Source organism: Hyla sarda, chromosome 6 (assembly GCF_029499605.1).
Source record: "Hyla sarda isolate aHylSar1 chromosome 6, aHylSar1.hap1, whole genome shotgun sequence".
Lineage (NCBI taxonomy): Eukaryota > Metazoa > Chordata > Amphibia > Anura > Hylidae > Hyla > Hyla sarda.
In genome coordinates this window covers 35,511,171-35,530,459 of record NC_079194.1, presented here as the reverse complement: position 1 = coordinate 35,530,459, position 19,289 = coordinate 35,511,171, and the positions used below count along the sequence as shown (strand labels likewise).

The 19,289-nt window shown below is 47.6% G+C and overlaps 1 protein-coding gene across 1 annotated transcript; it reads left to right on the top strand.

Annotated features, from left to right (window-relative positions):
* The first annotated feature begins 1,990 nt into the window (after nt 1-1,990).
* On the top strand, nt 1,991-18,885 carry LOC130277421 (mucin-2-like). The gene is made up of 7 exons (XM_056528091.1): nt 1,991-4,531; nt 5,641-5,808; nt 12,308-12,397; nt 12,557-12,808; nt 15,062-15,214; nt 16,517-16,645; nt 18,461-18,885. Exons 1-7 carry the CDS (start codon nt 1,991-1,993, stop codon nt 18,719-18,721), a joined length of 3,594 nt encoding a protein of 1,197 aa, XP_056384066.1. The 3' UTR covers nt 18,722-18,885.
* The last annotated feature ends 404 nt before the right edge of the window (nt 18,886-19,289 follow it).

The following is a 19,289-nucleotide window of genomic DNA, read 5'->3' as shown; positions in this document are numbered from 1 at the left end:
AGGCACAGGTGAAAGCACCCTTTAAATTAGGGATCGACCGATATCGTTTTTTTAGGGCCGATACCGATAATCGGTGGAGGTTAGGGCCAATAGCCGATAACTTATACCGATATTCCGGTATAAGTTATTGGCTATTTATCCCCCCGCGACACCGCTACAGATCATTGATTTAAAGCGGGCGCTTTAAATCAATGAACTGCAGTGGCTTTTGCGGTGCCATAGACCTCCGCCGCCACCACCCGCTTCTCTCCCCCTGCCTGTCCGGGGGTCCTGAGTCCGGGCGGTCGCGGTGCGGGCATTGCGGGGGCCGGGGCATACCGATACCGATAGCGATGCCGATACCGATAATGCCCAAAATCGTGATTATCGGCCGATAATATGGGCCAAACCGATAATCAGTCGATCCCTACTTTAAATCTTAAAGCACCGGTGCGCGCGCGCCGGTGATGCAAGCCTACAGGAGGAACAGCAGATAGGGAAGGTGAGTGACGGCCAGAGATTTGCATGCGGGCACGTCCCGTGATGCGAATCCCGGGCTCGCCAGCAGACGGAGCAGAGGAGTGCTCACGGGCAGTGTGTCCGGCCGGAGCGCTAGGTGTAACAGCACTTTTCTAATACCTATAGTGCCCCAAACCGTAATATTCCCCCCTTGGCGTCCCACACAGTAAAGTAAGTAGATAAGTAGGTTGGGGAAGAGTATGTACCCCTCATTAGATAGTTATGTTGCTCCAGATGGTAGACAAGTCCCTTCCCGTAGTTTCCCCCCTTACGTAGGTTAGGGTTGCCACCTTTCTTGCAAAAATAAATAAATACCGCCCATGCTAATTTGCATAATTAATTATACATGCGTGACATCACAGGATATATATAGATAGATAGATATATGCGGGGGAAATGTTGTCCTATTCTGCCCCTTATACATTTTTTATTTCCCCTTATCTGGACCTTTATGAGAGCTCATTTTTTGTAGTTTTTAGCAGTACCATTTTTGTTTGATGGGACTTTTTGGTCGCTTTTTTTTAAATTAAATTTGGGAGTTGCAGTTACTTACTAACTATAACTCTCAGCATGCCCTGATACAGCCTGTGGCTCAGCAGCTGCCACAAACAAAAACTACAATTCCCAGCATGTTGGACTATATAGCAGTATATAGTCTAGGTCACTGTTAACCAACCAGGGGTGCCTCTAGCTGTTGCAAAACTACAACTCCCAGCATGCCCGGACAGCCAACGGCTGTCCGGGCATGCTGCGAGTTGTAGTTTTGCAACAGCTGGAGGTGCTCTGGTTGGGAAACACTGGTATAGGTTATAGTGCAACATTCCGGGAGTTAGAGGATTGGTTGCATAAATACCAGCCATTGCATTGCCGGTATTTTTAATATAAATACCGGCAAGGTGGCCAAAATACCGGCTGTGCCGGTAAAATATCGGTCAGGTGGCGACCCTAAGGTAGGAGCCCGACTAGGTAGACCCCACTAGATAGTTGCCCAATATAGGACGAACCACGACCTACTGTTATGAGCCACAGCACTAAGCCAGTGCTTCCCAACCAGGTGCCTCCAGCTGTTGCAAAACTATAACTTCCAGCATGCCTGGCTGTCCAGGCATTCTGGGAGTTGTAGTTTTGCAACAGCTGGAGGCACCCTGGTTGGAAAACACTGCACTAAGCATTAGGTCCCCCAACTGGAGAAGCAGTAAAGCACAGAAGCTGCAGATGCAGTTGCCGGTACAGTCCCGGGCCGTCTAACAATTCGGGACTGTAGAAAGCAGTAAATTCCTTCACACATAAATTACATTTTGTCAGTAAAAACCCGACCACACAACTTTTAGGAAACCGACCGCAGTGACGTCATCAGTGTGAGCCGGAAGTCCCGCCGCCGGCCCGTTTACAGTGCTGCTCTCAACTAGTAAACCCTACAGCACAGCGACCCCTACTGACCGGAACTGGAGTTACTGCAGAGGAATGACAGCGGATCACCGGGCTGCGGGGGATGTTTGTACCGAGAGCGGTGAAGAGGCGGCAGGAGGGCGGGGGAGCCGGGGCAAAGAGGAGGTCGGGGGCGCTGAGCTGTCAGCCTGCAGTCACTGCTCCGCCATGTGCTGATCCCTGTCCGGCCTCTATGGTCCATCCTGCTGTCCCTGACATCCCCGACTCCAGCACAGCCGCCTCCTGCCATGTCTTCTCCTCATCACATCCTCTGTCTGCTGCTTCATTGTCTGTCCCTACTGCTGCACCACATGCCAGCCCATCTACTGCTGCACCACATGCCACCCCATCTACTGCTGCACCACATGCCACCCCATCTTCCCTAACACATGCCACCCCATCTACTGCACCACCACATGCCACCCCATCTACTGCTGCACCACATGCCACCCCATCTTCCCTAACACATGCCACCCCATCTACTGCTGCACCACATGCCACCCCATCTTCCCTAACACATGCCACCCCATCTACTGCACCACCACATGCCACCCCATCTTCCCTAACACATGCCACCCCATCTACTGCACCACCACATGCCACCCCATCTTCCCTAACACATGCCACCCCATCTACTGTTGCACCACATGCCACCCCATCTACTGCTGCACCACATGCCACCCCATCTACTGCACCACCACATGCCACCCCATCTACTGCTGCACCACATGCCACCCCATCTACTGCTGCACCACATGCCACCCCATCTACTGCTGCACCACATGCCACCCCATCTACTGCACCACCACATGCCAGCCCATCTACTGCTGCACCACATGCCAGCCCATCTACTGCTGCACCACATGCCACCCCATCTACTGCTGCACCACATGCCACCCCATCTTCCCTAACACATGCCACCCCATCTACTGCACCACCACATGCCACCCCATCTACTGCTGCACCACATGCCACCCCATCTTCCCTAACACATGCCACCCCATCTACTGCTGCACCACATGCCACCCCATCTTCCCTAACACATGCCACCCCATCTACTGCTGCACCACATGCCACCCCATCTACTGCTGCACCACATGCCACCCCATCTACTGCACCACCACATGCCACCCCATCTTCCCTAACACATGCCACCCCATCTACTGCTGCACCACATGCCACCCCATCTACTGCTGCACCACATGCCACCCCATCTACTGCTGCACCACATGCCACCCCATCTACTGCTGCACCACATGCCACCCCATCTACTGCACCACCACATGCCACCCCATCTTCCCTAACACATGCCACCCCATCTACTGCTGCACCACATGCCACCCCATCTACTGCTGCACCACATGCCACCCCATCTACTGCTGCACCACATGCCACCCCATCTACTGCACCACCACATGCCACCCCATCTTCCCTAACACATGCCACCCCATCTACTGCACCACCACATGCCACCCCATCTACTGCTTCACCACATGCCAGCCCATCTACTGCTTCACCACATGCCAGCCCATCTACTGCTTCACCACATGCCAGCCCATCGTATGCTTCACCACATGCCAGCCCATCGTATGCTTCACCACATGCCAGCCCATCGTATGCTTCACCACATGCCAGCCCATCGTATGCTTCACCACATGCCAGCCCATCGTATGCTTCACCACATGCCACCCCATCTACTGCTGCAACACATGCCACCCCATCTACTGCTGCAACACATGCCACCCCATCTACTGCTGCAACACATGCCACCCCATCTACTGCTGCAACACATGCCACCCCCTGTTCCCTAAAACATGCCACCCCATCTATTGCTACTGTGCAGTCTAATGCTGCAGCACATCATTCACCATCTAGTAGCTCACCAGCACATGCTTCACCATCTGCCTTGGTGGATGCAACATCTGCATCATCATCATCCACCTCTTCTGCCTTGTCTGCTTCTGCTGCTGAGGATGAACCCATTAAATCCTACAGCAAGCTCCAGCGCTGGCCCCTCCAGAGAGAACCCGTCTGTGTCATATGTGGGAGATACGGAGAATACATCTGTGACCAGACTGAGCACGATGTGTGTAGTCTGGAGTGTAAAGCCAAGGATATACTGCGGTGTATGGGGACGATGTGCGAGGACCCTGCATTCTCTCATCAGTCATCATCAGAAACCACAGGGAAGGCTGTAGAGTCGTCACCGTTACCTCATCCTGGTGACATTGTGACCATATTACCACCTGGTCATCATTCCATGGCAGAAGAGCCTTCACCCCCCAATAATGTGACCTATACCTACAGAGAGCACCAGTTCATCACCCAGCTGGGGCAGGATCAGGTTGACACTTTACGCCAGCAGCTCGGTGTATCCGTCCAGGGTAAAGAGGTGTGCCGGCCCATTGTAGAGTTTGAGCATTGTAACTTTCCTCCCACACTCTGCACAAACCTGAAGCGGGCGGGATATGATGCTCCGACCCCCATCCAGATGCAGATGATCCCTGTTGGACTGATGGGAAGGGACATCCTGGCCAGTGCTGACACCGGATCCGGAAAGACTGCGGCTTTCCTCCTTCCAGCTGTAGTCAGATGTATGGAACAGGTACTCCATAGACAATAATGGGGCCCTTCTCCTGGAATGAGCACCGGGCCAAGAAGTGAAGTGCGCTGACTCACCTCAATGGGGGTCTCTACCCTGAAACCTCGACCGACTAAAATATTTGACATGTCTGCATGACGTAAAAATAAGCAATACGTGAAAGTAAGGCTAGTTCCACAGAGCCATTGTAGTCCATTAAAGGGAGCTCCGATGGTCAGTCTCTTGGAAGTTGAGCGGAGAAAGATTTTTTTCTTCTCTCCACTCAACTCCAGTGAAAATGGGGAATCTGTCAGAACCCGGCTGGGTTCGTCTGGCTTTTTTTTTTTTTGCACCAAATAGACCATGAACGATTAGGAGCACAACTGGAGCTGCTTGGACAACTGACACACTGATCCCATTGACTTGAATGGGGTCTCCTGGTGTCCGTTTTTTTACAGGAGTTATGCGAAGAAAAACAATAGGACATGCAGTATTTTTTCTCCCCTGAACTCCCATTCTTCCGCTGGACTGACTGACAAAGCTCCCTTTACCGGAGCACAACGGCAGTGTGAATAAGTCCTTTTTAAGTTTGATAAACAGCTCAGTTTCTTATCCTGTAAAATCAGATTATATGCTGCTCATAGAAGTCTATGACGAGGGGTGCGGCAAGAGAAAGAGAGAAAGGGGGATTGGCTGGAGAGAGCCAGAAGCAGACAGAGATTACAGGAGCTTACAGTAAATATTATCTCTCCCCAGTGCTGGATTCACAGCTTACACTGCTCAGTATAGCTTCATAGTGTTCCCCATGCTGCTGTTTCTGAGTGTGTGTTATAGGCATATAGTGGAGTAGGATCCCCCTTTCTGTGTGTGTAGTGGTTGGAAGACATAATACCAGCTACGTTACACCCATAGGCTCGGAGATGACTGGAGCCTGTAGAAGGGAAAACTGGTGAAAAAGGCCATAAGTTATATAATGGCAGCTTATCCTGACAACGACAGCTATGCTTCACAAATTATAACACTTTCATGAATGGTAGTTACAGAAACCTCCAAGTGCTCAGATTTTTTTGGGTACTGAATATAAATAAATATATTAATAAATAACCTCAACCTCTTGTGTGTGCTGTGTTTAGAAGGACGCTCCGGCTGCGCTGATCCTTACGCCCACGAGAGAGCTTGCTGTGCAGATAGAGAAACAGGCGCAGGAGCTGATGTTTAAGCTTCCCAAGATGAAGACGGCTTTACTGGTCGGAGGGATGCCGCTACCACCGCAAGTGCACAGACTGAAGCAAAACGTGCAGGTAACCGGGGACGTGCAGGGAGTTCGGCATCTTATATTGTATTATTTGGTTCATGCATTTTATGATATCATGGGCTAAGATCAGTTTTTTTGGGGGGCACTTATTTGTTATTCCACTTGTGGAATGCATTCATTTTGAAATCCCATTTTTCAGTTCTGTTCAAAAATAGTCAGGACCACTATGTCACCTATTTAACCCCTTAAGGACGCAGGACGTAAATGTACGTCCTGGTGCGGTGGTACTTAACGATGCCCGTGTCATGCGCGGCTGATCCCGGCTGCTGATCGCAGCCAGGGACACGCCGGCAATGGCCGACGCCCGCGATCTCGCGGGCGTCCGCCATTAACCCCTCAGATGCCGGGATCAATACAGATCCCGGCATCTGCGGCAGTACGCGATTTCAATGAATGATCGGATCGCCCGCAGCGCTGCTGCGGGGATCCGATCCTTCAGAACACCGCACGGAGGTCCCCTCACCTGCCTCTGTCCGGCTCCCGGCGTCGTCTGCTCTGGTCTGAGATCGAACAGACCAGAGCAGGAGATGACCGATAATACTGATCTGTTCTATGTCCTATACATATAACAGATCAGTATTAGCAATCATGGTATTGCTATGAATAGTCCCCTATGGGGACTATTCAAGTGTAAAAAAAAAAAAAAAAAAAATGTAAAAGTAAAAAAATAAAGTAAAACGCCCGTTTTTTCCTATTTTACCCCCAAAAAGCGTAAAAAATCGCTGCATGCGTAAATGTCCGAACTATTAAAATGTTAAAGATCCCGTACGGCGTGAACGTAAAAAAAAAAGTCCAAAATTGCTACTTTTTAAATACATTTTATTAAAAAAATATTATAAAAAAAAATGTATTAAAAGTTTTTTATATGCAAATGTGGTATACAAAAAAAGTACAGATCATGGCGCAAAAAATGAGCCCTCATACCGCCGCTTATACAGAAAAATAAAAAAAGTTATAGGTCTTCAAAATAAAGGGATTATAAACGTACTAATTTGGTTAAAAAGTTTGTGATTTTTTTTTTAAGCACAACAATAATATAAAAGTATGTAATAATGGGTATCATTTTAATCGTATTGACCCTCAGAATAAAGAACACATGTCATTTTTATCGTAAATTTTACGGCGTGAAAACGAAACCTTCCAAAATTAGCAAAATTGCGTTTTTCTTTTTAATTTCACCACAAAAATAGTGTTTTTTGGTTGCGCCATACATTTTATGATATCATGAGTTATGTCATTACAAAGGACAACTGGTCGCGCAAAAAACAAGCCCTCATACTAGTCTGTGGATGAAAATATAAAAGAGTTATGATTTTTAGAAGGCGAGGAGGAAAAAATGAAAACGTAAAAATTAAATTGTCTGAGTCCTTAAAGGGGTATTCCGCCCATAGACATTTTATCCCCTATCCAAAGGATAGGGGATAAGATGTCAGATCGCCGCGGTCCCGCTGCTGGGAACCTCCGGGATCCCCGCTGCGGCACCGCGCTATCATTACAGCACAGAGCGAGTTCGCTCTGCACGTAATGATGGGCGGAACAGGGGCCGGAGCATCGTTACGTCACGGCTTCGCCCCTCGTGATGTCACGGCCCGCCCCTTTCAATACAAGTCTATGAGAGGGGGTGTGGCGGTTGTCACGCCCCCTCCCATAGACTTGCATTAAGGGTACGGCCGTGATGTCACTAGGGGCGGCGCCATGACGTCACGCGGCTCCGTCCCCTGTATCGCCCGTCATTACGCACAGAGCGATCTCGCTCTGTGCTGTAATGATAGCGCGGTGCCGCAGCGGGGATCCCGGGGGTCCCCAGCAGCGGGACCGTGGCGATCTGACATCTTATCCCCTATCCTTTGGATAGGGGATAAAATGTCTAGGGGCGGAATACCCCTTTAAGGCCAAAATTGGCTGAGTCCTTAAGGGGTTAAAGGGGTACTCTGGTGGAAAACTTTCTTTGTTTTTAAATGAACTGGTGCCAGAAAGTTAAACAGATTTGTAAATTACTTCTATTAAAAAATCTTAATCCTTCCAGTACTTATTAGCTGCTGAATACTACAGAGGAAATTATTTTCTTTTTGGAACACAGAGCTCTCTGCTGACATCATGACCACAGTGCTCTCTGCTGACATCTCTGTCCATTTCAGGAACTGTCCAGAGCAGCATATGTTTGCTATGGGGATTTTCTCCTACTCTGGACAGTACTTAAAACGGACAGAGATGTCAGCAGAGAGCTCTGTGTTCCAAAAAGAAAAGAATTTCCTCTGTAGTATTCAGCAGCTAATAAGTACTGGAAGGATTAAGATTTTTTTAATAGAAGTAATTTACAAATCTGTTTAACTTTCTGGCACCAGTTAATTTAAAAAAATAAAAAAGTTTTCCACCAGAGTACACCTTTAACCCTTAACGACGCAGGACGTATATTTACGTCCTGCGCCGGCTCCCGCGATATGAAGCGGGATCGCGCCGCGATCCCGCATCATATCGCGTGGGTCCCGGCGCTAATCAACGGCCGGGACCCGCGGCTAATACCACACATCGCCGATCGCGGCGATGTGCGGTATTAACCCTTTAGAAGCTGCGGTCAAAGCTGACCTCCGCTTCTAAAGTGAAACTGAAAGTATCCCGGCTGCTCAGTCGGGCTGTTCGGGACCGCCGCGGTGAAATCGCGGCGTCCCAAACAGCTGATCGGACACCGGGAGGGCTCTTACCTGCCTCCTCGGTGTCCGATCGACGAATGACTGCTCCGTGCCTGAGATCCAGGCAGGAGCAGTCAAGCGCCGATAATGCTGATCACAGGTGTGTTAATACACGCCTGTGATCTGTGTAAAAGATCAGTGTGTGCAGTGTTATAGGTCCCTATGGGACCTATAACACTGCAAAAAAAAGGTTAAAAAAAAGTGTTAATAAAGGTCATTTAACCCCTTCCCTAATAAAAGTTTGAATCACCCCCCTTTTCCCATAAAAAAAATAACAGTGTAAAAAAAAATAAAAATAAACATATGTGGTATCGCCGCGTGCGTAAATGTCCGAACTATAAAAATATATCATTAATTAAACCGTACGGTCATTGGCGTACGCGCAAAAAAATTCCAAAGTCCAAAAAAGCGTATTTTGGTAACTTTTTATAACATTAAAAAATGAATAAAAAGTGATCAAAAAGTCATATCAAAACAAAAATCATACCAATAAAAACTTCAGATCACGGCGCAAAAAAATGAGTCCTCATATCGCCCCGTACGTGGAAAAATAAAAAAGTTATAGGGGTCAGAAGATTAAATTTTTAAACGTAAACATTTTCCTGCATGTAGTTATGATTTTTTCCAGAAGTGCGACAAAATCAAACCTATATAAGTAAGGTATCATTTTAACCGTATGGACCTACAGAATAATGATAAGGTGTAATTTTTACCGAAATATGCACTGCGTAGAAACGGAAGCCCCCAAAAGTTACAAAATGGCGTTTTTTTTCGATTTTGTCGCACAATGATTTTTTTTTCCGTTTCGCCGTGCATTTTTGGGTAAAATGACTAATGTCACTGCAAAGTAGAATTGGCGACGCAAAAAATAAGCCATAATATGGATTTTTAGGTGGAAAATTGAAAGGGTTATGATTTTTAAAAGGTAAGGAGGAAAAAACGAAAGTGCAAAAACGGAAAAACCCTGAGTCCTTAAGGGGTTAAGGACAGAATAGATAAGATGGGTGACCCTGAGATAGTCAAGTACAGTGCTCAGATATCTCTGGCAGTCCACATAGACCAGTGTTTTCCAACCAGTGTGCTTCTGGGTGCTGCAAAACTGCAACAGCTGGAGGCACCCTGGTTGGAAAACACCGGACTAGAGTGACTGTGTTTACTCCGGACCCCGCTCTCAGTATTGTGAGGGTCCCAGCAGTCAAACACCCCCATGATTATACACTTAGGGGGAGATTTATCAAAACCTGTGCAAAGGAAAAGTTGCCCAGTTGCCCATAGCAACCAATCAGATGACTACTTTCATTTCTGAAAAGGCCTCTGAAAAATGAAAGAAGCGATCTGATTGGTTGCTATGGGCAACTGGGCAACTTTCTTCTTCATGGGTTTTGATAAGTCTCCCCCTTATTCTCTAGCTTGTGGATAAGGGCTAAGTGTAAATGATCCAGTATTACAAAAACATAGCTGCTTTCCGACAAAACCAGATCCCTTCTTTTATTTTTCAGAGGCCTTTTTAAAAATGAAAGACGCAATCTGATTGGTTGCTATGGGCAACTGCACCACTCTTCCTCTACCTAGGTTTTGTTAAATCTCCCCTATTATGCCCATGTTGCGGGCATATAAAACGACAACCTGGACTTGCCTGCCGCCACTCCTGCGGTGCCCCTGCCAGATACAGCAGTGTCTCTCCTAGGCTGAGGGGTAGTGTGATGTATTAGGCTCCGGAACCAGGAAGAAAACCAATGCCGGGGCTCAATACGTCACTCCGATCAGCCGCAACGCTGTGGCCAGCGATTACCTGATCAGCAGTGTGACATGTCCACCACCAGCAACGAGGAAGAAGATGGCACCGGAGAACTGGAGCGGCGATACCGGGGCACCACTGAAGTCCAGGTTGTTGTTGTTTCATATGCTGGCAGCCCAGGGTGTGATGGTTCAAAAAAAATTCTACGCTGGAGTACCCCTTTAACCCCTTAACGACAGTGGACGTAAATGTACGTCATGGTACTTAAAGCACCATGAAGTACATCTACGCTCTGCCATGACCGCGAGCACCGGTCCGATGCTCGCGTCATGCACAGCAGGTCCCGGCTGCTATCAGCATCCAAGGACCATCCGGTAATGACGGATGTCCGCCATTAACCCCTCTGATGCCGTAATCAATACAGATCATGGCATCTGCAGCAGTGCGGTACTTTAAATGGATGATCGGATCGCCCGCAACGGTGCCACGGGGATCCGATCATCCATAATGGCGGACGGAGGTCCCCTCACCGGCGATCATTGGCGATCTTCTGCTCTGGTCTGCTCGATCTCAGATCGCCAATAATACTGATTAGTGCTATGCCCTATGTATAGCACTGAACAGCGTTAGCAATCAAATGATTGCTATAAATATTCCCCTATGGAGACTATTAAAGTGTAGAAAAAAAAAAAGTAAAAAAAAATAAATAAATAAAAGTTTAAAAATTAGAAAAATCCCCTCCTCCGATAAAAACGTAAATCATCCGTTTTTCCTATTTTACCCACAAAAAAGCGTTAAAAAAAAAAGTTAATAAACATATTTGGTAGCGCCGGGTGCTTAAAATTCTGAACTATCAAAATATATTGTTAATTATCCCGTACGGTGAATGGTGTAAACGTTAAAAAAATAAATAAATAAATAAATAAAGTCCAAAATTGCTGCATTTTTGTCACATTTTATTCCCCAAAAAATTTATAAAAAATCTATAAAAAGTAAAACCTAAGCAATAGTGGTACTGATAAAAACTACAGATCACGGCACAAAAAATGAGCCCACATACCGCTCCGTACACAGAAAAATTAGAAAGTTATAGGTCAGTGGTCTTCAACCTGCGGACCTCCAGATGTTGCAAAACTACAAAAAAAAAAATTGGCCTGGTCCTTAAGGCCAAACTGGGCCTGGTCCTTAAAGGGGTTATCCTGGAAAAAAACTTTTTTTAATATATCAACTGGCTCCAGAAAGTTAAAGAGATTTGTAAATTACTTCTATTAAAAAAATCTTAATCCTTTCAGTACTTATGAGCTTCTGAAGTTAAAGGGGTACTCCGGTGGAAAAACAATTATTATTATTATTTTTTTTTTTAAATCAACTGGTGCCAGAAAGTTAAAGGAGTAGTCCAGTGGTGATTCAGTGGTTTACAACTTATCCCCTATCTTAAAGATAGGGGATAAGTTGCAGATCGTGGGGGGTCCGACCCCTGGGGCCCCCCGCGATCTCCTGTACGGAGCCCCGACAGCCCGCGGGAAGGGGGCGTGTCGACCTCCGCATGAAGCGGCGGCCGACACGCCCCCTCAATACAACTCTATGGCAGAGCCGAAGCGCTGCCTTCGGCAATCTCCGGCTCTGCCATTGAGATGTATTGAGGGGGCGTGTCGGCCGCCGCCTCGTGCGGGGGTCGACACCCGCTATCTCGGCGGAGAGCCGTGGCCCCGTACAGAGAGATCGCAGGGGGCCCCAGAGGTCGGACCCCCCGCGATCTCAAACTTATCCCCTATCCTTAGGATAGGGGATAAGTTTTTCACCACTGGACTACCCCTTTAAACATATTTGTAAATTACTTCTATTAAAAAATCTTAATCCTTCCAGTACTTATTAGCTGCTGAATGCTACAGAGGAAATTCGTTTCTTTTTGGAACACTGATGACATCACGAACACAGTGCTCTCTGCTGACATCTCTGTCCATTTTAGCATCCGTGCATAGCAGATGTATGCTAAGGGCAGCATGTTGTTCCGGTAACTTTGATGTAAGACGTTCATTCCTCAAAATCTTTTTCAGGTTATTATAGCAACTCCTGGAAGAATCTTAGAAATCATTAATTGCAGTGCTGTAAACCTTGGAGAACTGAAGATCCTGATACTGGATGAGGTCAGTGAGTATTAACTCTTAAAGCTCTGTCCTACTCCATATTTATTGTACCGATGTGAGAAATATTACAGTCACTAAAGCAGCAGCAATGACCTTTACAAAGGATCCACTGCGTAAAATTGAAGAAGCTGATGTCTGGGATATGTTGACATTTTGCAGGCGGACACGATGCTGAAGATGGGGTTTCAGCAGCAGGTGCTTGAGGTTTTGGAGAACACCCCTCTAGATCGCCAGACTGTGCTGGTTTCAGCCACCATTCCTGACAATATCGAGAGGTTTGCCCAGCAGCTTCTGAGGGATCCGGTGCGGATAACCGTCGGCGAGAAGAACCAGCCGTGTGCGAATGTCCGCCAGATCGTACTGTGGGTGGAAGAGCCTTCCAAGAAAAAGAAGCTGTTTGAGATACTGAATGTAAGTGTGCCACATTGTACCGGGTCATTTTCCACATTTATGTACTATCCAGACATATCTGTGTTTAAGACAGTGTTTCCCAACCAGTGTGCCTCCAGCTGTTGTAAAACTACAACTTCCAGCTTGCTGGGAGTTTTAGTTTTGCAACAGCTGGAGGCACACTGGTTGGCAAACACTGGTCTAGGAACTCTGATTTAATTGTATCCCAAGATCTTATCACCTGTGGAGGTCTGAGCGCTGGGATCCCCTCTGATTACAAGAACTTGGGCAGCCTGCCTCTTCATTCATTCATTCATTCAATCTTCTCTAGAGTGGTGCTAAAGCAATAATAACTACTATGGGGGCTTATTTAAGCCAAGTTATTTTAAATAGTCATGTAGAAAGGTTTGATCGGCCATGTCTCAGTCCTGAGACCCCCCAATCCACCCATTGATTGCTGGGTGAAGTGCACATCATTCTAAATAACGGACTCTAATGGAGCCTATCTCCTGCAATGAGCGTCAGGCCGGCTTCCTTGTCTGTCTTTACCCATTACATACACTAATGCCAACCATACACATTAGACTTGTGTTGGTTAAACCTGTTAATTTGGGCAAGACCAGCCAACAATCTAATGTGCATGGGAGCCTTCCCATCTTTCTCAGACAGATGACGAAGTTCCGTTCTTGTATTTAGGGAGCTACGCTGTGGGCCCCCACCTGGCTGGCTGCTTCAGTCTCCCTCTGTTACCTCCTAATACCGCCCTTGCTATTTAAATATTCATAGTATTCAACTCCGTGTCCTAGTGACGTGGAGTCACCAGTCACCTGAGCGCAGCGCTCTCTCTGCTCTCATGCGCCGGAAGATTTCCCCCTGCTCTCCAGTCAGGAATAAATCTTCCGGCGCATGCGCTCTGCAGGGAAAGCGCTGCGCTCACGTGACTGGTGACTCCACGTCACTAGGACATGGAGTTGAATACTATGAATATTTAAATAGCGGGGGTGGTATTAAGAGGTAACAGAGGGAGACGGAAGCGGCCAGCCAGTGGGGGGGCTTCCTGAATACAAGAACGGAATTTCGGAAGCTGATATCTCGGGACCTACTGAACAAATTTAAGTAAGTGACCCCTCGTTATAATCCTGTTCACCCACATTATAATCCAGTGTATTGGGTTTAGTGTGGGTGAACCTGGCTGACAGTTTTCCTTTAAGGCTTTACTGTCATTAAAGGGGTACTCCAGTGGAAAACTATTTTTTTTTTTTTCAAGTCAACTGGTGCCACAAAGTTATACAGATTTGTAAATTACTTCTATTTAAAAATTTTAATCCTTCAGCTGCTGTATGCTCCACAAGAAGTTGTGTACTTCTTTTCTGTCTGACCACAGTGCTCTCTGCTGACACCTCTGTCCATGTCAGGAACTGTCCAGAGTAGGAGAAAATCCCCATAGCAAACCTCTCCTGCTCTGGACAGTTCCTGACTCTGGTTGAAAAGCTTTAGGAGAAGGGTCTTAAAGGGGTACTCCGGTAGAAAAAAGACATTTCAAATCATCTGGTGCCGGAAAGTTAAACAGATTTGTAAATCACCTGCTGTATGCTCCAGAGGAAGTTGTGTAGCACTTTCCAGTCTGACCACAGTAATCTTTGCTGCCACCTCCCTCCATGTCAGGAACTGTCCGGAGCAGGAGAGGTTTGCTATGGGGAATTGATTTTTAGCAGTTCCTGACACAGACAGAGGTCTCAGTAGAGAGCACTGTGGTCAGACAGAAAAGAACTACACAACTTCCTGTGGAGCATACAGCAGCTGATAGGTACTGGAAGGATTAAGATTATTATTTTTTTTTAATAGAAATAATGTAAAAATCTGTTTAACTTTCTGGAGCCAGTTGATATGAAAATAATTGTTCTCTACCAGAGTACCTTTTGACATGTCACATAGACATCTGAATAGAAGCAATCGATCCAGCAAATCTTTACAGCTATATTTAATACAGATAAAATTCAGGAACAACACACCAGCTGAACCACCACATCTTGGCACCTTTCGGGCGCATGCTTTGTCTTCTGACAGTACATGTGCTTGAAATGTGCAGTTGTTCAGTTGGTTTGTTCTTGTCCTTTTAATTTGGATTAAATAAAGCTGCAAAGATTTCTTCAAAGTGCTGGATATGCTTTTGTGCACTAAGCTGGGTGTTACCTGATTTTTGCTGCTAGCCGTGCCCCTGTACTGTAAAACCTGCGGACATGTCTGCTTTAAATCAAACCTTTCTCCCTATAGGACTCGAAGCTTTTCCAGCCTCCTGTTCTGGTGTTTGTGGATTGCCGTCTGGGTGCAGATCTATTGAGTGAAGCCGTCCATAAGATTACGGAATTACAATGTGTTGCGATTCATTCTGAAAAGCCCCAGTCAGAAAGGACTAAGATACTACAGGTAACATGTTTGAGGTGAACACTGAGGCCATGTCCACGTGATGGAATTTCCAAGCTGAATCCTCCAGAAAAATTATTCTCGAAATTCCTTTGCCGCTTTAAATGGGATTCTTCTGCACCCACGAACATGGCGGAATTTCTGAGGCGGAAACATTCCTTTGCCAACATAATTGACATAAAATTCCTTAATAAAAAAACAGTTGAACAAAAAACAAAATACCGAATTTTTCACCGTATAAGACGCACTTTTTCTTACCCAAAACTGGGGGGGGGGGAGTTGGTGTGTCTTCTACGGCAAATACACATTAAAACCCTGTCATATCGTGGCGGTCCCTGCGGCCATCAATGGCTGGGACCCGCGGCTAATACACGACATCACCGATCCCTGTGATGCCCTGTATTAACCCTTCAGACGCGGCGATCAAAGCTGACCGCTGCGTCTGAAGCGAAAGTGAAACTAACCCGGCTGTTCAGTCGGGCTGTTCGGGACCAACGCGGTGAAATCGCGGCATCCCGAACAGCTTACGGGACACCGGGGGGGGACCTTACCTGTCTCCTCGGTGTCCGATCGGCGAATGACTGCTCCCTGTCGGGATCCCCTGCGTGGCCGGCGCTCTCCTTCGTCGTCGTCACGCACGCCGTCCCGTCATCCAATAGGAGCAGCGTGTATAGCGACGCGATGGCGGCGTCGGTGAGCGAGGATCCCGGGCAGCAGAGACGTTCCGGAGCGACGGGGACACCCCGGGGACGTGGCGACAGGGATGGAGGGCGACATCCAGGGCAGCGGTGACGGGTCCGGAGCGGCGTGGACAGGTGAGTTATTACCTCCTATACCAGTGGTCTTCAACCTGCGGACCTCCAGATGTTGCAAAACTACAACTCCCGGCATGCCCGGACAGCCAACGGCTGTCCGGGCATGCCGGGAGTTGTAGTTTTGCAACATCTGGAGGTCCGCAGGTTGAAGATCACTGTCCTATGCATTGTATTTGGTTCAGAATCTTTTTTTTTTCTTAGATTTTCCTCCTTTAATATTGGGTGGGTCTTATATGGTCTTATACGGCGAAAAATACGGTAATTGACGTGTGATCCACTCAGAAATGCATTGCTGTCCATGTAGATGGCGGAAGACCAGGCAGTCCTAGCGCGGACAGAACAACCTATTTGCAGAATGTCCGGTCCTGTTTTTGGGGAGGACATTGCGCAAATATTCTGCCATGTGGACATATCCTTAGCCTTACAAGCAAAACCTTGAATAATGGAAAATGGTGTTTTGGAGTAACACGTGTCCCTTCTCTTCCTACAGGGATTGTTACAAGGGCAGTACGATGTTGTGGTCAGCACTGGTGTCCTGGGCAGAGGTCTGGATTTGGTTCATGTGAAATTGGTTGTAAACTTTGACATGCCATCAAGTATGGATGAATATGTCCACCAGGTGAGCACTGTTCATGTGAATAACACGTTTACCTGCTGATTATACTTAAAGGGGTACTCTAGGTACTCTAAGACATCTTATCCCCTATCCAAAGCATTGGGACCCCCACGATTTCTCAGGCAGCACCCACCTGTCTCAGCTGCACGCAGCGCTGGAGGCTCCGTGTCTGAAGCCTCACAACCACGGGGCCGGAGTATCGTGACATCAAGACTCCTCCCCCTTGTGACGTCACGCCCCACCTAGGGCTGGGCAGTATACCGGTTCATACCGAATACCGAAATTTTTGTGCTGCACGATATTAATTTTAACCCATACTGCAATACCGGTTTGGCCCCTCCCCCTCAGGAATGAATGATTTATCAGCCCAGGGCTGCGCTGTCCCCACATCGGGGAACTAATCATTAGAGATGAGCGAACTTACAGTAAATTCGATTCGTCACGAACTTCTCGGCTCGGCAGTTGATGACTTTTCCTGCATAAATTAGTTCAGCTTTCCGGTGCTCCGGTGGGCTGGAAAAGGTGGATACAGTCCTAGGAGACTCTTTCCTAGGAATGTATACACCTTTTCCAGCCCACCGGAGCACCTGAAGGCTGAACTAATTTACGCAGGAAAAGTCATCAACTGCCAAGCCGAGAAGTTCGTGACTAATCGAATTTACTGTAAGTTCGCTCATCTCTACTCGCATATGTCACCTGCAAACGCTGCCCTCCTCGTCGTCCTGTTTGTTGCGGCCGCCGGCACCGACACTCTATACCAGTGGTCTTCAACCTCCAGATGTTGCAAAACTACAACTCCCAGCATGCCCGGACAGCCAACGGCTGTCCGGGCATGCTGGGAGTTGTAGTTTTGCAACATCTGGAGGTCCGCGGGTTGAAGACCACTGCTCTATAGTGTATCCCTATGCCTGGACTGCAAAAGGTAAACAAAATAAACTTAAACTCACCTTCCCTGTCGGTCCGGACCTGCTTCCTAGGGAATGGAAAGTCGGAAAGCCGTCAGCCTATCACCTGCCGCAGCGATGTTCCGCCTCGGCCGATGATAGGTTGAGCGCACTATCATGCAAGAAGCCGGCTTCTTACATGACAGTGGGCTCAGCCTATCACCGGCTGTAGCGGAACATTGCTGCGGCCGGTGATAGGCTGACGGTTTTCCAACGTTCACGTCCCCAGCGTAAGGCTAACGTAGGAACGTGCGTTAAAGTTTATTTTTGTTTACCTTTTGAACCCCGGGCATAGGGATGCCGCACAGTATAGAGAGTGTCAGCGCTGGCGGCCGCAACAAACAGGAGGAAGAGAAGGGCAGCGCTTGCGGGTGACATGTGAGTATTTACCCCGATGGGGACAGCTCAGCACTGGGCTGATAATCAATTTTTTTTGGGGGGGGGGGGGGGCGGATACCATTATATACCGTGGAACCACCATAAGTTAAAAAAATACCGCAATACACATATTTGGCCATACTGCCCAGCCCTAGCCACACCCCTTTAATGCAAGCCTATGGGAGGGGGTGTGACGAAGCCTCCAGCGCTGAGACAGGTGGGTGCTGCATGAGAGATTGCATGCTCCCCCTCCCATAGACTTGCATTGAGGGTGTATGTCCGTGATGTCACGAGGGGTGTGGCCGACCCCCGCAGCACGAAAATAGCGTTTGGAACATTTTAGTTCCAAACGCTGGCCAGTGGAGTGCCCCTTTAAAGTCAGTCGAGAATGTCGGCGACAAATCCATGTATGTTCTGTTGCTGAATTTAATATTTTTTAATCTGCACATGGATGAGATTTGCAAATTAACATTGATCTCTATAATTTCTTTTCAAGATCGGAAGAGCAGGAAGACTAGGGCACCGGGGAACCGCTATTACTTTTATTAATAAAAACAACAAGAACCTCTTCTGGGACCTGGTGAAGCGAGTGCAGCCAACAGGATCACTGCTCCCCCCGCAGCTTCTGAACTCGCCGTATCTCCTGGAGCAGAAGCGGCTGGAACAGAAGAAGCATCACGACCAGAACAAGGTGGTGACTGGAGACCAGATCCTCAATCTCATCCGCAAATATGACAAGCGAAAAAGGCATAAGTAACCGCACCGCCAACAATCCCGACACTGTGTGACTTGTACAGAAGGGATCTTTTTCTGTTCTCCTTCATCTTGGGAAATTATTTTGCTTTTTCAGGAAAAAAATATATATATACTTTTCTCTCATTGTCGAGAGTTTCTTACTGATAAAGAAAATAAAACTTTAGGATTTTTTGTTATTGTCTTGTGTGAAAAATTGTCTGTTGGTGAAAAAGTTTGACATTTCCCAATAGGAACACTCTGTGTAAGACGCTGGATACCATGCACTTAGCGTTCCCTCTGGTGCTCCATAGGCCGAATTAACAACATGCACCTATGGAGCTGCATGCAACGTTTTTTAATCTGGTACGACCATGCCGGAGGGAAACTGTTATCTGCACATTGCCTTAAAGGGGTACTCTACCCCTAGACATCTTATCCCCTATCCAAAGGCTGCGGCACCTCAGACATCCAGTGCACGAAGTGAACTTCGCTCCGTGCCGGACGAATGGTGATGCGGGGCGGAGGCTCGTGATGTCACTGCCATGCCCCGCTCGTGATGTCACGGCCACGCCCCCTCAATGCAAGCCTAT

Bases quoted from the DNA above. Each gene is read 5' to 3' on its own strand.
- LOC130277421 (XM_056528091.1), top strand. From the start codon at position 1,991: ATGTTTGTACCGAGAGCGGTGAAGAGGCGGCAGGAGGGCGGGGGAGCC. The intron at 12,398-12,556 runs GTCAGTGAGTAT...GACATTTTGCAG, and splicing joins AGATCCTGATACTGGATGAG to GCGGACACGATGCTGAAGAT. The intron at 16,646-18,460 runs GTGAGCACTGTT...TTTCTTTTCAAG, and splicing joins TGGATGAATATGTCCACCAG to ATCGGAAGAGCAGGAAGACT.